Below are 21084 nucleotides of genomic sequence, written 5' to 3' on the forward strand. Positions count from 1 at the left end.
GCTTGTGGCATGCCACAGGCATGTTGCTGGCATGAAAGAGAAAGCAAATACAAAATGCAATGCGGAATGGCAATGAGGGGTGAAATAAACACATCGATACATAGTCGAACAGCCAAATACGCACACACACATTCAAACACTGTTCAAATAACAATAGAAAAGGCGTTGCCAGACAAGCATATACATATTAACGCGTCCACACACATGCATACAGAGGCAGGCGCAATGACAGCGACAGCGGCAGGCGTTGACAAGCGCCCGTCCAAACCCGACATGCTGTACAAATACTAGCATACCAACAGTAACAACGACAACAATGGACAAAAACAAAAACACTAACACAGCAAGCAACTTCAATACAAACGTCAAATGCATGCGAATGTGAAAGTGAAACGAAACAAAACATTCCAAACAATTCCAGTTTGACTTTCCAGCTAGTAGCTGCGCGACTGCAATGCCTTTGCGGTGCTTGTGTTGCGCTGTGTGCGTTTGTGTGTGTGTGTTTGGAACTCAGCGCCCGACAGCCAATGAGAGGTTCGTTGACGCATTTGTATTGAAGTTGATGATAGTATTCATGGTGGAATTGTGGAATGGTGGTGTGGTCGTGGTCGATTGTGCTATATATGTTGGTGTTGTTTTATTGCCGCCGCAACGCGACAATGTTGTTTATTCGCTGCCCTGTTATTTTCAGCGCACATGCACTAGCCAGCACTCTCCGCTTGGAAACCAGTTTTTTCCTTAAGTAGCCGGTGAATGAACCGACCGTTTGGCGAGCAGACTATAAGATGTTCACATCCAAACATATATACATGCATATGTATATACAAACATTGTATTAACATACTCACTTCACTACGCAATGGACTACTTTATGTTTTGTATAATGTTTTTTTTTGTTGTTGTTTGTTTTGTGTTGTGACCAAAATGGACGCAGCACCTGAGAGTCCTTTTCGAGTGCAATCGACTTTCAGGCATTTTTATTCTAACTGGTTTCTCAAGCACTACTTCCGCACTAAAGCTTAATAGGTACTTATATATGTATGTATATATTATATATTATACAAGTATATACATGTACGTATGTACAAAAGTATGTAGGGAAATGGCTTTATCTAAGTATGAAAGTATTTGTATGCTGAAAGTTGACAGTAAAATGTCTTGTCCAGCGACTAGTACGAAACTCATCTATTGCAGAGCACTACTTGACTATATACTATTTGCATTTATTATATTCTATAATATATATAATGTATATTATACATTATAATATAAAAATATTTAATTTATGATAAAATAATATATGTTTTCTGGGGTCTGCAAAGTTGACCTCCCCGGCTACAATAATCTCCCCATTCGACTCTAATTTCTATTTTCTTTTCTTAGTTGGGAAGCAAAAAATAAGTCATACAAGGCCAAATCTAGAGATGCGGTTGTTAGGGCAAGATATCGTAGCCTAATTCCTCCAATTTAGTCGTAGAAACGGCTAAGCTTTGCGCCGGTGCCTTCTTATCGTGGAAGATCAATTTTTTCGTCACCAAATGGGGTCATAGTTCTCCCTTTTACAGGTAGTCTCAGGTACCACCTTCTCGGCCGATGTAAAAGTGTGCCGGATCAGGTTCGCGATGTGAAGACCACTGCTTCGCCTCTTCCCTCGTCTCTGGTGTGTACCAGTGGTTAAATGTTTCGTCGACAGTTACTAAACGGCGCAGAAATTTCTTCGGATTGTGCAGCGTCAAAAATGTTGTGAAGTATTCTAGCCGCAGTGCTTGCTGAACGGAGTGAACAAACGCTGATAATTTTCTTATGCCCAATATTCAATGCAGGATATGACCCACAAGTGTTTAATACACCGCAACTGCAATCAGGGGTCTACTAATAAGAGATCGTGCAGTTATGTCAGGTCAGGTGACCGGTATGATGTCCTCGATTTTATTTATATATGAAGTTTTATTTAAAATGTCGACGTTTTTAAAAATTTTCCAATTATGTTTTTAAAATTATGGGATTATACGAAATAGAAATGTCTTTAAAAAATTCTTTAATATATTAAAGTATCCCCCTAATATTTACAAAATCTTCTGAATAGTACCATAAATGCATCAATTTGATTGAAGTTGTGACTTTCTCAGAAAAATTTATGGAAACTGCGTTGATTCATTAGTAGTGAGATATTTCAGATAAAAGACATTTTTGATACCGACCTTTGTTTATAAAATACACGTTATCTGAAAATATCTCGGCAGAGAAAATTTTGGGTATATTTAGACTCAGTGTTCAATTTTATATCTGATGAAAAAAAAGGTTATTATAGATATAAATTATACAACTCATTTGTGTATAACATCTACAAACTTCAATTAGACTACCCTCTCTGACATATCAGACTCTCTCATTTATCAGATCTTCAGCAGAAAAAAGAGTGCACTGATGCCTAAATGCAAATAACCATACGAAAATATTTCAAGGTGATCGTTGGCTAATAAAATAGTTAGTTTCCTTAAAAATACTATACTTGACCTTAATTCTAGAATTATAAATACACATACGTACATTTTTCTTTATTTACTCTTGTATATCATTACACATAGTTTCACATATGTATTTATACAGATGTATGTATATCGTTATGGCATTATTTTAAATGCTGCTATAATTCTTGTAATTGTTGTGAAATTTTTGTTTTAATATTCGTATAATTCTTGTAAATGTTTTTGTTTTCATTGACTTGTTATTTGGCACTGTTGCAATGTCATAGTGAGCCTCAGAAAATATCTATCGAACGTGATGTTTCGAAAAACGTGACTTTTATTGAGTTTTTTCTTTCTCATTCTGCTAGCGCAAACAGCGCAGCGACAATCGTTGTGGCTGGCTCCGGCTTTAGAGTCGGCTCTTCTATGGCGGCTGTTAAATAGCACAACAACTTTGTATGCGATGATTACGAAAACCTGTACATAGTAGACTTAAATACATAACACATATGTATGTATGTATGAATGTATACTCGTATATAATTAGTGTTTAGGTGATTGAATGAAATTGATACCAAGAAATATATATATACATACATACATATCTATATTTGTAATAGTTATTCTGCCACCTTAATGTGGAAGGTGTGATTTGAAGCTGTAAAATAAATATCAACTATTGATAAATATATAAGAAAATTTTTCAAAAATCTGATTTTGTCATAATTCAAATCTAAGCTATTCATCTGCTTGTAAATTTTAATATGCTTTGATTGACACTGAAGTAACTCTCTCGCATTGAAATACTTGTAGTAATATTATTAATGTTGCTGCATACTACAAGCAGCCGATCTTGTTGCAATCTAACTGTGTAAAGAATTTTAATTTAACCTATTACATTTAATTTTCATTCCATTTCATCAAACTCTCTCTCTCTCTCTCTCTCTCTAATTTTATACAGTCACCATAAATTTGTTGTTGCTTTTGATTTGTGCTCAAATACAACAACGAATTGAGATTTATGTAAACATCACGTAGAAATCATTGGTTCACGGTAGCAACTAAAACAACAACGTCAACAAAGCTTAAAATAACAAATAGTCGTAAATGCCCACACTCACACATACATATAAACATGTATATCTACCAATAGAAGCTCTAAGCAAACAATGAGAAGAAGAAAAAAATCGATGCGTTAGGGACTTTGTAATGATGTAAGTATTTAGCTGTTTCTTTTTGTTTGAGATAGGTTGAGCTATTTGCATTGGTTGGGGGTGAACAGTGAAGGGTTCGGAGTATGTGAGAGTGTGGCGGAGAAAATAGTTCTACCGTTGCTGTTCATTTTAACGCTGGAATATCTTTGTTTATGTGTCGTTTAATGCTAATTTGAGTTAACCTACGCCTGCCCAGTAGGAAAAATTTTAAAATAATTATATCAATAACAGCAAAAATCAAGGTAGTAAAATGCTCCAATTGAAAAATCAACTGAACCGGGGCTGGTTCGCTGGCGATTTTTTAAATATTACTGCATGTAGTTGTATAAAGAAATAGGCGCAATTTCAAAATTTATAAGTTAAGTACATATGTAGGTGAATTGTTAGTCATTGTCATTAGAGATTTCCTCTTATTGCGATATTTTGTTTTACGAAATTAACTAATATACATATGTAAAAGCTAGACTAGGTTAAATCTGGTCTACCTAAGTTCAAAAAACGTATTTAGTATGCCACATGTCTAAGGAATCCATACACCTACTTTTTTACGAGAAAGAGGCATCCTAACATATGAATATGCATGTATTGTCACTATGGGACTTTATGTGTGAACTGTAACCGAGCAAGCAATTTCTTAAAGATAAAATTGTACAAATTGCTATTTTGCCATAAAGAGCCAAAAGCCAAATTAAGCGATATCGATTTTAAGTATACTTAATGAAATTATTTTACACAGTTCTTGTCCGAGTTCAATCTAGACAAAAATTGTGCCCACTCAGGAAATTATTTTTAAAAACAAAACAAAACATGGCAAATTCTCGTTAAATGTTCTATTTGAATAGGATATTAATATTTTATCATATACATATGTATGTATGTAGATCATCCACCTAGGAACTTTGTGAAAAGTGGTTACGGGGGATACATATGTACATATGTATATCTTCAGACTACATATTGGGCGAAGCCATATCTTGTGTTAACTTAATAATTGAATCGGAAAAAGCGTTAACTTCAGCGGTACCGAAGCTATAATACTCCTTACAGCTGCATTTCTCATACCATAAAAGGATATAAAAAGATCTTTAACTTGGTTTTGATTGATAGGTTTGTAAAGCAGTTATATGCTATAGTGATCCGATCGAAAAAAAAAAATAAAAACTCCACTCGGGTAGTCAAGAGCCTTCCAGGTGTGGTAACAGTCATTACTTTGTAAATTATAGTCATTATCGAAAATACATATATACATATATACATACATAATACATATGTATATATTCACATAGTGGCATTATTTTCATAGTCAATTCTGTATATGGTAAGTACGAACCTATACAAGTATAGTTACATATGTTTGTACATCCATCAGATTTTTCTTCCTCTCGCTCAAAAGCCTTATGCAACATCATTACCAGTTCCATTTTCTATTTTCTTCTCGATTTGTTCCGCTGTTACTTCTTTTCGCTGTTCTTGTTGTTAAAGGCATTACTGCATTTTGTTGGTACTGCTGCTATTGTTGTTGTTGCTACTAAACAAATTGTAGCTACATTGTTGAACAATTTGGTTTTTGTTGCTGATCGATTTTACGTGATATTTTCGAGATTTTTGGTATTTATGATGCATATTTGTCGATGCCGTTTGCACTTACGCACATATACGAGTACCTACAAGTAATGACGCACATACATACACATGCGCACACCCTCTCGGTCTGGAATAGCTTTGCAGGCATGGCCGTTTCCCTCTGTATATTCATATGTTGGTATATGTGTGTGTGTGTGTATGTGTGCTTCTACATTACAAATTAAAGTTTACATTTGAATTGTTGACGAATTATTGTTAGTGGAAATTTCATAAACAGTAGTTTGTATTTATTTGGCAAACGCAAATACAGCAAGCATAATTATTTGGGAAAATACTCTCGTATTACTTGCCAAGTGTAGCTTGGCTAACAGCCTTAAACCTATAGAACAGCATAAATATGCTTTTTCGACTATTGGGGATAGCCGAGAGAAAGGAATATGCGAGTATGCGTGAGTGGCCATGCAAACGAAACTGTTGTTTTGTTTACAGTTTTAATTTGGTTGGAAATTAGTTTGCATTGCTTTATTGTAAGTTGCTGCAAGTTTTTGAGTAGCTAACATTTATAAAATGGAGAATGTATTTTTGTATGTAAATATTCGTTTATTTATAAGTATGTATGTATGTCTGAACTCACAGTTTTTTGTTGAATTTGTTTTCGAACATTTTTGCTATTAAAATTTTTTTTTGAAAATATTAAAAACCACAAGGTTGTATTGTACTATAATTCATGCTCTAATAAATAATAGTGTATAAGTAGGTAGGTAGAATGGATGTCTGACGGCGCTCCTAGGCATTTAGGAAAACCATTGTAAAACTACAAGGACTAAAATCCACTCACTCCACTATATCCTCTCTTAACCGCCCTATGATTCTGATGAAGTTCATCAATACGATTTTTTTTTAAAATAATAAATAATACTTTTATTAATTGAACGAAATGAATTTCAAAATTTTGAAAATTATTCATTATTACAACTATATCTGCTACCTCTAATCTCTTGTTGTTGCTGTTGTAGCAAGCTCTGTTTTGGGGGATAGTGCAGAAATCAATCGTCATCGAAATCACTTAGAGGTAGGTCCAGGAAAGGGGCTTCCCCAAAGGCAGAGGGATTTTAAGTGAGTGGCCATAGTGGAGCATGCAAAGAGGTGGTTAGGGCCAAGCGGGGACTCTTTGCACGAAGGACATACATACATACAGACATCTGCTTTGTATGTCGGGGTCTATTCTGGATAAGCCACTCCCAAAATGCTTATGTTGTCCATTGCAGGGATTTTACGTCGTTTACAAAAATGTTGAGGTCTAGTCTATATTCCTTCAATATCAATATCAATTCCAATTTGTGAGTAGGGTCGCTGTGGAGTTTTAGGCTCCTTATAATGAAGAAGCGATAAAGGCTCAGAAAGAGGCCTGCACTACAACTACTTTACCACGATACATCAAACTCCCAACAAGCCCTATAATTGCCTAAGTGTTAGAAGAAGAATATGAACCCTAGGAAAGCTTAACACCGATTTGAGACTGGTAACAGGGAAATGTTGAGAACATTAATCCCATTTTTGGGTCTCTGCACCTTTGCTGAAGATATTAATGTATTTAAAAAAAATTCTTTAAACTAACTTGTTTAAAGAAGTTTACCGATTAACAGCAGAAAGAGATATACTAATTGAATTGTTCTAAGCACACATCACCGAAAGCTGAAGAGGGAAGAGAGATATGAGTAGAGATCTTAAAGTGATCACAAATAGAAAAAAGTGTCCCGAAGTTCTAGTGGTGGAATTTTTCGTTATTATCTAATATATATACTTCCAAAAGTCAGAAGATTTCAGAAACACATATATGTTTATTAATATGTAATAATAATTTCTTCCGAATGCCTCCTCTTCCACTTATTTGTTCGAAACTCTTTAATTGCTCTTTTTATATTTGCTTTGATTGTTAATCTTATTGCTTGCTTAAGTACACAATTAATTCGTAGCACAAAAACTTAACTTTAATACCATTTTAGTGTTCTTACAGCAATAAAAATAAAGAACAAGCTAATGCCATTGAATATCGCACATTAGCATTGTAATTGGGTTAATGAATGGGAAGCGAACCGACCAAGGGATGTTCCTTAACAGTTTCACCCGCAAAAGCTAATTTGGTGGGCTGCCACCAGATCCGATTTTGCTGGTGTTTACTTTAAGGGCTTTAATCCAGCAAATTAAGCAAAAGTGGGTGGGGGCAGCTCGGGCGTGCCACGGCCGATAAAAGGAAGCAGAAGCGATAAGCCGCTAGGGGTGCGCAAGAGGCTGGTGGTGGCAATAAGGATATTAAACACTTGGCAGAGTTGTTGTTTTTTTTTTTTGCCTCGTCTTCACTTGCCGAATCACACAGAAGTTTCCACACCGAGTGCGATCGTACGAAAGGTGTAAGAGGCAGGTTGCGCACGTTTTCGCCACATATGTTACGCACATTTGAGAATGCTTGCGCACATATTTACATGCGCTCGTATGTTCTCCTGTGTGCGCATATGTCAGCAATCAGCGCGTTACCATAATTTCTTCACTTGTTTGCACATACTGTGCGGCGAAAGGACAGTGGGAGCGCCTTAATCTTAGATAGTGCACCCGGGTGCCTCGTTGCCTCGGTGTCTCGGTTGCAGAGTCTTGAAGTTACTCGCAATGCGTGGGAATTTGACTTTTGCATTGGGCCACGCAGTGTTTACAGGTAAATGTGTGAGTGACGTGTTCACACTTTAATGCTTCCGCATGGTGTTGAGGAAGGACATTCCCACACTAGCGCGCAGCAACGCTAGCAGCGGCACATATGTACTAACAGTATAAATGTGTTTGTGTGTGTTTGCACATGTCCTTCCGTGTTTTGAAATGCTGTGCATATGAATATTTCCAAAAAGTGACGAGCACTACTCGTTCACACGTGAATTTCGCACAATATGTGCGCCATTTTCGGAAAATTCCCATTTGACTGCCGGGCCAGGAAAGTTAGTTTCCCGTGAGAAAATTTTCAAAAAATTCAAAAATTTTAGAAAACAGATTTTCTAGTTAGTCAGTCGTTGCATTAAGTGCATAGTAATGTAAACAGTTATGATTTTTGTTAGGCTGCTAGGTAGTGTCGAGCATTTCGACAGCATCATTCTTATTTGATTAAAAATGGCTCATGCGGTGTTTGCGCTTTGTTGGCATCATTGAGCGCGGTCGATTCGCTTCTTCAGTCATGTGTTGGCACTTAGTAGCAATCTTTGTGATGGCTCTGCCAAACTGATTGGCAAGTGCTCACAGCAAAGTGTTTGACCTCAATCGAGGATCATTTGCAAGTGTTGACTTTACCATTGGCGTGGGAAAGTCGAAGCGTGAATTTTACTATTAACTAAATATATAATACTAGCGAAGACTAGGTATTTGTATGTATGTTTTTTGTTGGTTCATTGGTGCTCTCACATGAAAGACTTCCCAGGGCGACGAGCGTAATTTAGCCGCTAGTCATTGCTCATTTTGGTTCTTCTTTTTCTTTAATTCGGTGACTGCTCTATTGATTTCTGCTGTTTCATGGGCGCTGTTTCGCGGAAAATATACATATGTATTGTATAATTTAATTGTGATTTTATTATGTTTTTGCTATGATTTCGAGTAATTGAGAAATCGAAATCAATTTATCGCTATTAAGATGCTATAAAATTTTGGTTGGTCAAAGCAATAATTTTCTTTTTCAAAATAGGATTCCGCATTCTATATGTAGTACTAGGGAGATTCGAACAAATTAAAAAAAAACAATTTTTTCGACTCTTACCCTCTGAAATTTTTTGAATCCTGACAGCTAATGCTTGGTGAAGATTTTTTTAAATCAAATGGAAAGATTTAAAATGTTCAGAAGAAAAATTAAAAAGCTTTTGAAGCACCCTAATACATACAAATGTACCATATAGTGTATTTGTAAATATGAATAAATATAGTTTATATATAATATATGTTAAAATTTCTAAGTTTATTAATTCCTAACAAAAATTCCGGATGTTTTATAGCAATAACGCTATAATGCTTAAATTTTGTCTATGGAATTTATTTAAGGAGATTTGACCACCCAATTATTCAACGTACCTGTAGCCTAGTTGATGGGAATCATCTCGAAATACATATGTACCCGTGACCTGAGTCTATGCAGACCTAAAACCGGTTACATCTTTTAATTTCGAAATTTCGTAATTCGATTTAGAACAGAAATATATGTTGTATTAGTTATTAAATTAAAAATGTGCACCCTAGTTTAAAAAAGAAACCATAAATAACGGTGTAAGGAATCGATAAATGAGACTTGGAATTTGAGAAACATTAGTAAAGCTTTCGAAATGTTTCGTATCCGCGGAAAACGTGTTAGCCATCACGAGACGTAAGAACTTTTCCAAAGTTTTGCAATTAAAAGATAACATAAGTGTACTTTCGGACCATCTCTCTCTCTCTCTCTCTCTCATGTATCAAAGTTATAGACTTGCGCTCTTATTATATAAGCGAATATGTCTTAGGTGCGTCTTTTCTTTTTTCGATCCTAAAGAAAAGTAAAGATCCTTTGAGTTTGATTTTTAATAAATCACCGTTATTATTGTTAACATTTCTTCCAAATATACGTAAATGAAGAAAACAGAGAATGGGAGACTTAAAGTTTGAATACATTGTATTAATATTAGACTAGATACCTTATTTGCAATTTTTGAAAGCTAAGGCCAAGCTGCTCGTTTTAATCCGTTTTGCTTACCTTGCCTATTCAGGATTGCTACATGCTCAAAGGAACATTTTTGTACACCCCAAGTAACATTTAATCGTTAATTAACACAGTTCACGATTATCATGCCTTCTTTGACCTCGCCTCATCAGGAGCTTTCAAAACTTTCGCACCCAAGAAGCCTTTTCTTCCGCTAAGAATGTAATTGCAAGTAACTAAAAACTGAAACTCCGTTACATCCAACAGCCAATAGAGAAGAGAGAAAGAGAATTGTTCCTGCTCATTCAAAGATCAAACGCTAAATGAATTGCTCGTAAAATTTGTGAGTCGAATAACGCCAGCAAGTCTGGCATGTCAACAGCTAATGATGATGGAGGAAGCGCCGAAAAAACCACTGCGGCAAAAGCGACGCGATGAGCGATGTGTGCTATTAAAAGACTACCACAGCCACACTGATATATACTGCTGGGCCTGCTTGCTTTTTGTCGCCTGATTGTGGTGGAGGTGATATCGACGTTGCCGCGCACATGTCGCCGCATTCGAGTGGCGGATTAGTGCGCGACGGCTCTTTAGGATTAAAACCATTGAGGAAATCTGTTGCTCCTGATACCCGTACGAGTACAATATGCTTCTTCCGGTAACACTCAAATATTGTTGTTGTGCATTTTGCTACTGTTGTTGTTCGTAGTAAAAGTGCGCCGGTTACTGTATTTCATGCCGCACTTTATGTATGTTTATTTAATCGCTTTAAGGTTATGTGCGAACATGTGTGTGTGTGTGCGTATGCCAGTACGGAATTCGCACATTAACTTTTGCCAACTGGCCTATTTTTGCCGTATCATAGACATTTATTTATTTGTGAAAGCTTGATGCGATTTGTGATGCCCTTCCCTAAGGTCGTTTGGCTGGTACTTTGATTCTATTATTGTGTGGAACACATACATACATACAGACATACTTTTAGATATGTTGTGTTCTGTAAAAAAGGATCTCGGGAAAAGTGGAAGGGACATTAAGGCTAACAAATTGCCAGACTTGTTCAAATCGTATGGAAATGCAAATGCCATTCCGGTACAGGGCAGCCATAATGCAGTGTTCAATAACTTAGCGAATTAGTATTATTTTTATGGGAAGTTATGGACATATGTGAATTAGATTGGAGTTTTTTTTTTGTGTATAATTTGTAGGTACATATATCGCATGTGTATGTATGTACATTAATTATTTTCATAATAATTTTATGGATTTGTTAGTGGTATTTATTAATTCTCTTATATGGTATTAGCATTAATATATATATTAATTTGTATGCATGTAATCCATATCTATTGAATTAAGATAATATCATTCTTTATGGCATTTAATTCTAATATCTATGTAAGTATATTTTGGAATACGTAATTGTGTGCTAAAATCTTTGCAAAATAAAAACATTAAATAATTATATATTTCTTTCACAACTAGAGCAAATTAATTAAATAATATAATAATGAAACTCTTTGAAGCGGCAAAAATCAGAAATCAAAGTCTTTAGATAAGTTTAATTCTTTTTTCGATTGAAATTAATTATGGGACTCGTTCACGTTTTCTATCAATTATCCATGTTAAAAGTTTCAATTTATCAACCGAAGGGTGTTGAGGGCTTGTGGATAAATTGTTTCTATACTCTGGGTTTATAGATTGATTGGGTTCCATTCCGGACGGTTTCATGACATTCATTATTCGATCAAATCGATGAACGGAAATGGGTTTTATTAAGTTAAATTATAGCTTATAGCACCGAGTTTTATTACTATATTTTACTTCGTGTCAGCTATAATTATCGGAATTAATTATTTTAGGGATATGAGCTGTGGACAAAGGTCTTGAACATACCATATACTTTTTAGGAAAACTAGTCCACTAAATTTCATTAAAATATCACACATTTTTAACAATCTGTACGGTTTAAAGCCGTTATTCACTATATAAGGTATATTAGTGGCAGAAGAAGTCTCTGCTGATTGCAATAACTTTTGACTTTGCCCAGGTGTTTTCGAGAATATATTTCCAAGCATTTTATAAATATATAACTCACACACTGACCGACATATTCGGCATATGGTTTGTTAAAATAACGAAAATGTCTATACGTAGTATATGGGAGTTGGAATAATTCTTAGACTAATTTCACATATTGTCTAATGGAAATTCTAAAACCTTATATCAGGTATATGGAAGATACTTGTAGTTTTGAACCGATTATACCTATTTTTGACATTACCACACATTATTAACAGGAAAAGATGCTCTCTGAGTTTCATTAAGGTACCGCACATACTCGTACCATTACCAATATTTGCGGTATAAAGTCAATCGAATGTTTTAAAAACCTGATATTAGTTAGTTATACGGCGGCTAGAGCAATTAGCCGATTTTATCCATTTTATGCACAAAAATATATTGCTATTAGAAAATTACTTAATTTAATTTCCTTTAAATAACTCACATATTTACCGATTTATGCGGTATAAAGTCAGCTGGAAGTTCTAAAAGGTATATGAGGAATAATTGATGCCATTCAACCTATTTTTGGTTTACAGGCACACTATTCACATAGAAGTATTCTGTTTTGGAGGTGTTTGAACAAAATGTTATATTTTTATATAATTTTTTTTCAACTTTCTTACATAAAAAAATATATTTTACTTAACAATATCATTCCAAAGTTTGGTTCATATTTTTTGGACTTGAATAAAGGATATTCACCCAAATTTTCAAATCGATTTACCAATAAATTTTCGAGCTAGGATTCCCGCAAGTTGAAAAAAAGTCGTTTCGAGAAAAACCCATTTGAAAAAAAGTGCGCTTCGGCACTGAATCGACCGGTGTTTACCTTAGTGCTCATATGAACGGAACTAATTGGAATTTCGTTTTGAAACATAAACAACATATTTTTGAATAGTTGTACTAACCTTTTTTGCAATAAAAAAATTGATTTTTTTGAATGATCTAAACTGGTTTCCCCCCTTAATCAACATTCGTGGTACCAGTAAGATAGTTCAACATATTTAACTTCCAAGAATAGACTTCAAGCTGCATATGCCGCTACAGTAGCAAACTGTTTTCAATACGCTACTATTTTTAATATATTTAGTTTAACAATAATTATTTCATACAAAACCAAATAATAAACTCTTTACCTTTTAAAGTCATATTTATTGAACAATATCTTAGTTCAGTTATGATCTAATTATTTACAAAGAATTATTCATTGACTAAATTCCTTTAAAAACTCCTAAGTATGTACATATATTAGAATAAATATGACTTTAACAGCAATTCTTGGGAATTTAATGGCATTTCGGCCCACATTATTAATCATACCTACAATGTATGTGGAGTATATGTACCGTAAACGCTAAGCCAAGCGCACATTGAACATCTGCTACTTTAAGAAAAATAGAAATCGGAGGCATATCAAGAATTTTGCAAATTTTACTAAAATCACGTACGACCAGTGAAGTCAATCAATAGAGAAAAATGCATGCAAATGCAACAACAATGTTACTCTATGAAATTCATTGGGAAATTTCTGGGAAATTCACATATTTATGCCAACTTATTCGAGGTTAGTTGTCAATACTCATTGGTGGTCTTTTGGAAAAATAGAAAAGATGCACATACTATATACAAATGTATGTATTTGCATGTATATATAATGTGTGTGTGTATGTTCAACTGCAACTGCATGTGGCTAAATGAGATTCTCAGGAGCTCAAACATCACAAAGTATATATACATATGTATGTATATAATAGGTGCATATGTATTACTGATTGTGCGATTAATTTGAATGCATAACAAAAAACATACAGTAAAGCCAATTATCCGCACCTTGTTATTATTGTTCCACATCTAAGCAGAAACTGCACAAAAATAACAAAAACAAATATTTATATACATAGATATTTGCCAAATCATATAGTTTCTATACTGCACATACATAGACACATATGTGCACGCTTACATATAGCGAACAACCTGTTGCCCACAAGCAATTTGCTTGAGGTAGAAAAAAGAAAAATTTTGCAGACAACAAGACGCCCACAAAAGCAGATAAAGCCAGGCAAGCGCAACGGAGCCACGCGCACCTTTCATGCCATGCAAGACAAGATGTATCTGTATCTAATATTATATCTATGCGTACAGGCGTGTGTGTGTGTATTGTGTGCAGAATTCATTCATAAAATTTTACGTTCGACTTGCAATCGCTGCTGCTGCTGCTAATGCCAATCAATAACGAGCGCAGGTATGCATGGTGCGGCGAGTGCGGATGCATGAATGGGCGAATGTCGGTGATATGAATTGCTTTGAGATTGGACATAATGCGCACCATTATGTTGCACAGAAGTCAATTGGCTTGACTTTGAGAATTAACCAAAAATTACATATGTACGAATGTGAGTACAAATCTGAGCATTTGGCTGGCAAAAACAATTTCACTTGCTTGCTTGTGAATTATGTTATTGTTACTTATAGTAAATACAGGTAGTTGTTGTCAGGCGACCAATAGCCGACGCAATGATGGCCAGGTAAATGCACTTGTTTTGGAGTGGAATATCCAAAAACTCAAAGTGCAAGTGTGTGACTTCTTAAAAGTCTGGCACATTTTCTAATCCCAAACAGTTACAAATTAGTTTTAAGACAGTCAAGAACGTTCCGAGGAATTAGTAAAGTGGCAGACAATAAATTTGCTAGTGATATATAGTAATAAGAGTTATATATAGTAGTGTCCATGTGAAAATGATATTCCAGCGAAAAATTTTAACCGAGCGAAATCGACCCAGTTTAACAAGTGCGTGTTGCTATATCTACAATATATAATATTTCTATATGTATATGTTTATTTTATATATAATATATGTTCATATTATTTTTAAGAAAATTATGAGCACCGATAATAACTTGGATTTCCAACGCTTCTATTTGCAGGCTTAGCTAAATCCTGTGCCATGAAGGAGAAGAGTAAAAATGCCGCTCGTACTAGACGTGAAAAGGAAAATGCGGAATTCTTCGAATTGGCCAAATTACTACCACTACCAAGTGCAATTACATCACAGTTGGACAAAGCGTCCATTATAAGATTAACAACATCGTATCTAAAAATGCGTCAAGTCTTTCCCGATGGTGAGTATACGGCTCTCAACAAAGTAAAAGCATTATTCATAATATTGGGAAGAGAAGTAACTGGAACAAATACATTCATATTTATATATTTGCATCGTTTATTAAAAAGTATGGATTGAGTAACTAATTTCTTTTGTAATCGAGGAATAGAGAGAACTAGGGCGCATATATTTTAGAATATATTGTAAAAGCTTAAATATTTCTACTTATGCTGGCCTGACCCCTTTATGCTCATGGTAGGAAGATCCACTGCTTAATACCAACGATCTGCTCACGTCTTATGTGTAATTCACTCTTCAAATCTCTCTATCTCTCTCCCTCTCTCTTTCTCTTAGCTCAAAAAAGTTGTTCAACGCTTAGGTTTAGAGTCTAAACTTTTGCTGACCAAATTGCAGTACCTAAAACATAACCTATAAAGATTTGTAGTTCATATTGTAACACTCACAACAGTTAAGAGCGATTTTCGACTGGTATGTTCCGCATTTCAAACTATGTGTTCAAACCAAATTTTAACTTAAATGCAATTTTCCAAAAAAGATAGGACAATGTGTTTTAAAATGGCTTTTAAATTAAAGAAGCTCAGAAATGGGAGCAATCAAATAAAATAATAGATTTTTTCTGACCCCAACATAAGCTTTCGGGCAGAGATAAAGATATGCCCAACTCATCTCTCACTGGAAAGAGAGAGAGCAATTGCTAAACGTCAAAAATTCCTGAACTCAGGCAACGGTCAAAGTTCAGAATGTTTAACGTTTAGCAATTGGAAAAAAAGAAACGGCCAGATTGAAATCCAACCAAAAAAAAATGTGAATAGAGAGATTTGTTGCCGCTGTTGAAGATCACTAACAAAAATTGGAAAACATGAGCATTTAAGAAAACGCGAAATTGAAAGGTATGTGAAGAAATTTTTTGAGATGCCATGCTTAGTAGTATTAATTTTCAATTGAAAATTATATAAAACATATATTAATGAGCTAATACATTAACTTTTTCGATTAAGTATTGAAAGTTCAAAAATCAATTGATTTAATGTATTACAAAGTCACAAAAAAGGACTTAAATATTTTCTTTATGTATTAAAAGGATATATATATAATAATTATTAATCTTAATAAGTATTGGGTGTTTTAATTTAAATGCCCAACAATTTTTATTTTGACTGATCAGGCTACAATGACAAATGTTATAAAAACTGCTGATTTTGAGGCACTCTCACACTGGAATAACTTGGGCATCCCTTTATCCCTGTTTTCGGGTATTTGAGAGTCGTTTGTAATTGGGAGCTTGTTGGTCCTTCCCCACCTGCCCTTCGATGAGGATCTCAGCAGTTAATACCGCTCTAGTCTCAATAATCTTATTTATTTAGTTTGATTTTTACAGCCACTGGAAGCTTTCAGCTCGCCGTTTTCGAAGAACAAACTATAAGCAACTCAAAACTTATTTTTCTGTTTAATTGAACGAAAACTTTTGCATAAATTTAGGTAAGCAGTCAACGAAAGCTTTTTCACACACGTCTAACCGATCGGTTTACTCTGCTCTATTTGTTGCACGCTTAAAAAGTATGCTGTTTTGAACCCCCAATTAAGTTCGCACAAAGAAAGTTTGGCCTCTTTAATGTACCAATCACGATTATTATTATTACTACGTATATTTTGTTTTGCCTCTACCAACAATAGGAAGTGTGTTGTTGTTTTCATTAAACTATAATTGGAACAATTGGCGTGCGACTGTTATACAGCATTGTACTACCTTATAACGAAAAAAAAATCTGTCAAAGCTCAATGACGTCTCGCTTTGTACTCGTTTTCACTGACCGTTTGACAGCGACACACGTCAGGATCATAGGTGGTGGGCGACGACGCGTACGACGCGTACTCATGCACCATGCGGCACGAGCCGCGCTAAGCGGGCGAATTCCTGCCGACTATGCTAAATGAAGTGTTAATGCCGTGATGAGAGAGTATGTGTATATGTGAGACATATTTTTGTTGGTATGTACAAATATGCATTCCCAAGTTAATACGGTTGTAATTGTTACAAGGCGCAGCAGGACGTCTCATTTTTGGGAGTGTAAAAGTCGCATAGCGGATATTTTACGGAGGGAAATTGGGCGGAAGACTTGGTTAGCTAAAGTAATACTTGAGTATGTTCTTTGTAGATTTATAATTATGGTAGGATTGCTTTCACAAGCGCCAGCTCAGTGTGAAAGAAATCAATGAAGTGCAAACCATTGCATTTTCCTGTTTACTTACTTGAACTTAATGAAGCTGTTGGGGTTATAAACTTCAAGCTTTGCGTAAAAATACCAAAAAGTATCTGACGTTTCGAGGTTAGGTTTAAAGTTTTTATGTTATAAAACGGAGCTGAAATTTTCCAAGGAGATATCTCACATCTGCAGGGCGGGCATTCGACTGAAAACTATTTGATCGCTAAGCAAATTTTAGAAAATTAAATTGTAAATCTATGAAAAGTAAAATATTAAATATTTAAAAAAATATAATAAAATCTGTTTATATACCCTGGAATATACTTTTGGGTATAAAAATCGAGAAACTTTAAGTTTGCCACGAAGCTTGTAACACCCAAAAGGAATCGTCATCGTTATCCTTGTATAGTGTATATATAAATGAACAGCGTGCCGAGTAGCCATGTTCGTCTGTCTGTTTGTCCGTTCTTCTAACTGTCTGTATATACTATTCCTTCAGATTTAGAGTTAACGATCTGAAATTTCGTTCACACTCTTTTCACCTGAATAAGCGACGCAGCTGTTGAAACCACCAATATCGGGCCACTATAGCATAAAGCTGTCATACAAGCTGACCGATCGTTCTTGTATGCAAGACTTTTTTATTTGACAAGATATCTTCACGCATTACGGCATGATTTATTGTTCAAAGTAAAGCTACAATCTTCGAAGAATGATTTTAAGTTAAATAAAAAATACGTCTATTTAAGAACGAACGGAAGTAAAGGAGTGAGAATATGCCCTCAATCGTATAATACACGCCCACATAATCGCACAATTGCAAGTCACACACACCAACACAGTTTTTCATAATCCAACTTTTAGTGCACATACACACACACATTCTTATATTGGGGAAGAATTCTGCTGAGCTAAAGTCTACGCGTTAACAAAGCACAAGATCTTCAAACATACATACATATGTAACACATTTGCAACACTTATTCAATACCCGTCTTCTTCTTATTCTTCAAGTATACATATGTGTATGTATGTATACGAGTATATATCAAAAGGGCGGAAGCTAAAGCCAAGTGGGGGTGGATATGCAACTTGAAGACATTTTTTATCTTACTTTTTCTTTCGTCCTCCTTTGTGCCTTTTTATTGTAATAATTATTTCAATAATGCTTGAGAAGAAATACTCGTGGAAATAAAAGAAACACTACAACAACAAAAATAACATAGCAGAAAATGACTCAAATCAGGCGAAACAAGCAAATAGGCGTACGGAGCATTAGCTTTAACTATAAGAACCGCATACATACTACAACAGCTACAAAAAGCCAGCTTTCGCAACAACAACAACAACAGCGTTGTCGTAAAAAACAAGGCATAACACTTTTATTTTTTCTACCTTGATTGTGTTTTTTGCGTCCTTCTTCGTTTTCTGCCACATTCCCACTTGGTATGGGTTCGTATCTGCCCCTTTCCCCTTTATAGCAAAGTTGTGTGTGTCCTGTGAGAACCAGTTGTCGCGTATGAGCTCAGTCTGCCTTTGAGTATCAGCTCACATCTTGACGGTGGGTGGTTGGTTTGCTGTGATTTTGTTCCTCTCCCACTGTCGGTAGCTATCACCGCAATGTCGCGTGTACTCTGGGAACACCCGTTGTATTGTGACACAAAAGCCTGCCGCTGTATCCTACTGTGCTGATGACTTTAATTGGGAATAATATTTATACGTCAGCATGGGTTGTTAAATTGTAAGAGCAAAGTTTCGCAGAATTGCATTTGTGTGTGTGTGTGTGTGAGAGAAGTGGGGCGTTTGCCGGTGGTGGGCGACGCATATGGCTTTGAGCTTGTGGCATACGTTTTACGTCGCACCTTTTTGTACTCATTAAAAGTGACTTTTTCGCTTTGTTGTCGTTGTTGTATGTATTTTACCTTATTTTGTAGTCTTCTCTTTTGTCATCATCACTATTATATAAATTTTATACTTTGTCGTTGTATTCTTTTTCATTTAGGTTTGGGTGAGGCGTGGGGCACTTCACCGGCAATGCAACGCGGCGCTATCAAAGAGCTTGGCTCACATTTGCTGCAAACATTGGACGGTTTTATATTCGTTGTGGCACCGGATGGCAAAATTATGTACATCTCCGAAACGGCATCCGTACAGCTAGGCCTCAGTCAGGTGAGTTTGTAGCGATAAATTAAACTTAAAACTTTACAAATCGGAAAGGCCTCAGAAAGACTCATTTCAAATTAGAAATTCGTATTTTTAAACGAGTACATTGAATACTCAAACCATTTAATATACTTTAGTCTAAGTCTCGCCCTAGGAAAAGCTAAAAAAAAAATTGAAGAAAATTAAATAGCGCAAGTCATTAAGCTAACGTTTGTATTTATATAAATATTTACTAATTTGAAGACAATACTTTAGCCAAGGGATGTAAGTTGTTCGACACACTGTGTAGGGAATAAGTAAAAGAAACCGTTGGAAAGCTTTATTTATGCACATAATTTTATTTCATAACCTCTTATCTGCTCCAAGTATGCAAATTTTGTGTTCTGAAGATGCTCCTTTACAGTTTCCGCAAATTTGCATTTCTGAGCAACGCGAAAAAAAAACAAAAAAAAACCAGAAAAACCTCAACTTCGGCTGTAGCGAATAATAATAATACCATTCACAGGTGCATTCGTATAGCATAAAGGGCATACAAAGATTTGATTTTAATCGGTCAGTTTGTTTAGCAGCTATATGCTATAATGGTCCGATCTGAACAATTTCTTAGTAGCATTGTCTGAGACAATAATCTATGCTAAAATTTGTGATGATATTTTGTCAAATAAAAAAGTTTTCCATACAGGGAGTTGATTTTGCTCAGGCCGATATCGAAGATTCCGACAAATTAGCAGCTTTTTGGATGAGAAAAGGATGTGTGCAAAATTTCAGACCGATATCTCTAAAAATGACGAAGAGGTTCGCGTATATACAGACAGTCGTACAGACATACGGACATAGCTGAATCGACTCAGCTGATCATTAATATATAAGTGCATACAAATATACTTTATAGAGAATCCAACGTCTCCTTCCGGGTGTTACATACTTCGAGGCAAACTTAATATACCGTTTTCAGGGTATAATTTTATTCATATGTATGTATGTTATATTATATTTCAAAAGTTAATTTTTATAGCACCAACTTCAGAAGTTTTAGTATGATTTCAATTATTGTGTTAAAATGTTATACTCAATTTTTATTCTCTCCCACTCTTTCTCTGTCCACAGGTTGAACTTACTGGCAATTCCATATTTGAGTATATACATAACCATGATCACGATGAGATGAACGCTATACTCTCAATGCATCCTTATATGTACCAAAATCCGGTAAGTTATTTAGTTTTCGCCATTTTTCAGTATATATATGCATAAATGTATGTATGTATGCTTGTGTACTGATTCTCGGCTTCTCTTCTTTCCATTCTGTTGTCATTTGGCATTTTAGGATGCATTTATTAATTCATTACATCTACCACAGAGCGGAAATCCACCCACCGGCCATGCGAACGTCATCGGCAGTCCGAATGGCAGCTACGGCAATGATCGTGGTTCGCATACCATCGAATTGCAAAAATCCTTCTTCCTGCGCATGAAGTGTGTGTTGGCGAAACGGAACGCTGGACTCACAACATCTGGTTATAAGGTAAGTAGGATTTTCGTATTGTTCTTATTTATTTTTCT

General features: G+C 35.3%; 1 protein-coding gene across 2 annotated transcripts in view; it reads left to right on the top strand.

Moving 5' to 3' along the window:
* The window catches only part of sim (single-minded), a 43773-nt gene that overhangs the window by 15113 nt on the left and 7576 nt on the right, over window positions 1-21084 (top strand). Inside the window, exons 2-5 of one of the 2 annotated variants that reach the window (XM_036357167.2) lie at window positions 14958-15152; window positions 19361-19527; window positions 20629-20730; window positions 20849-21046. In XM_036357167.2, the coding sequence (XP_036213060.2) occupies window positions 14978-15152; window positions 19361-19527; window positions 20629-20730; window positions 20849-21046 (642 nt within the window). In that variant the 5' untranslated portion in view covers window positions 14958-14977. The remainder of the gene's footprint in view (window positions 1-14957; window positions 15153-19360; window positions 19528-20628; window positions 20731-20848; window positions 21047-21084) is intronic. The other variant, XM_036357168.2, reaches the window with a different exon arrangement.

Source organism: Bactrocera oleae, chromosome 2 (assembly GCF_042242935.1).
Source record: "Bactrocera oleae isolate idBacOlea1 chromosome 2, idBacOlea1, whole genome shotgun sequence".
NCBI lineage: Eukaryota > Metazoa > Arthropoda > Insecta > Diptera > Tephritidae > Bactrocera > Bactrocera oleae.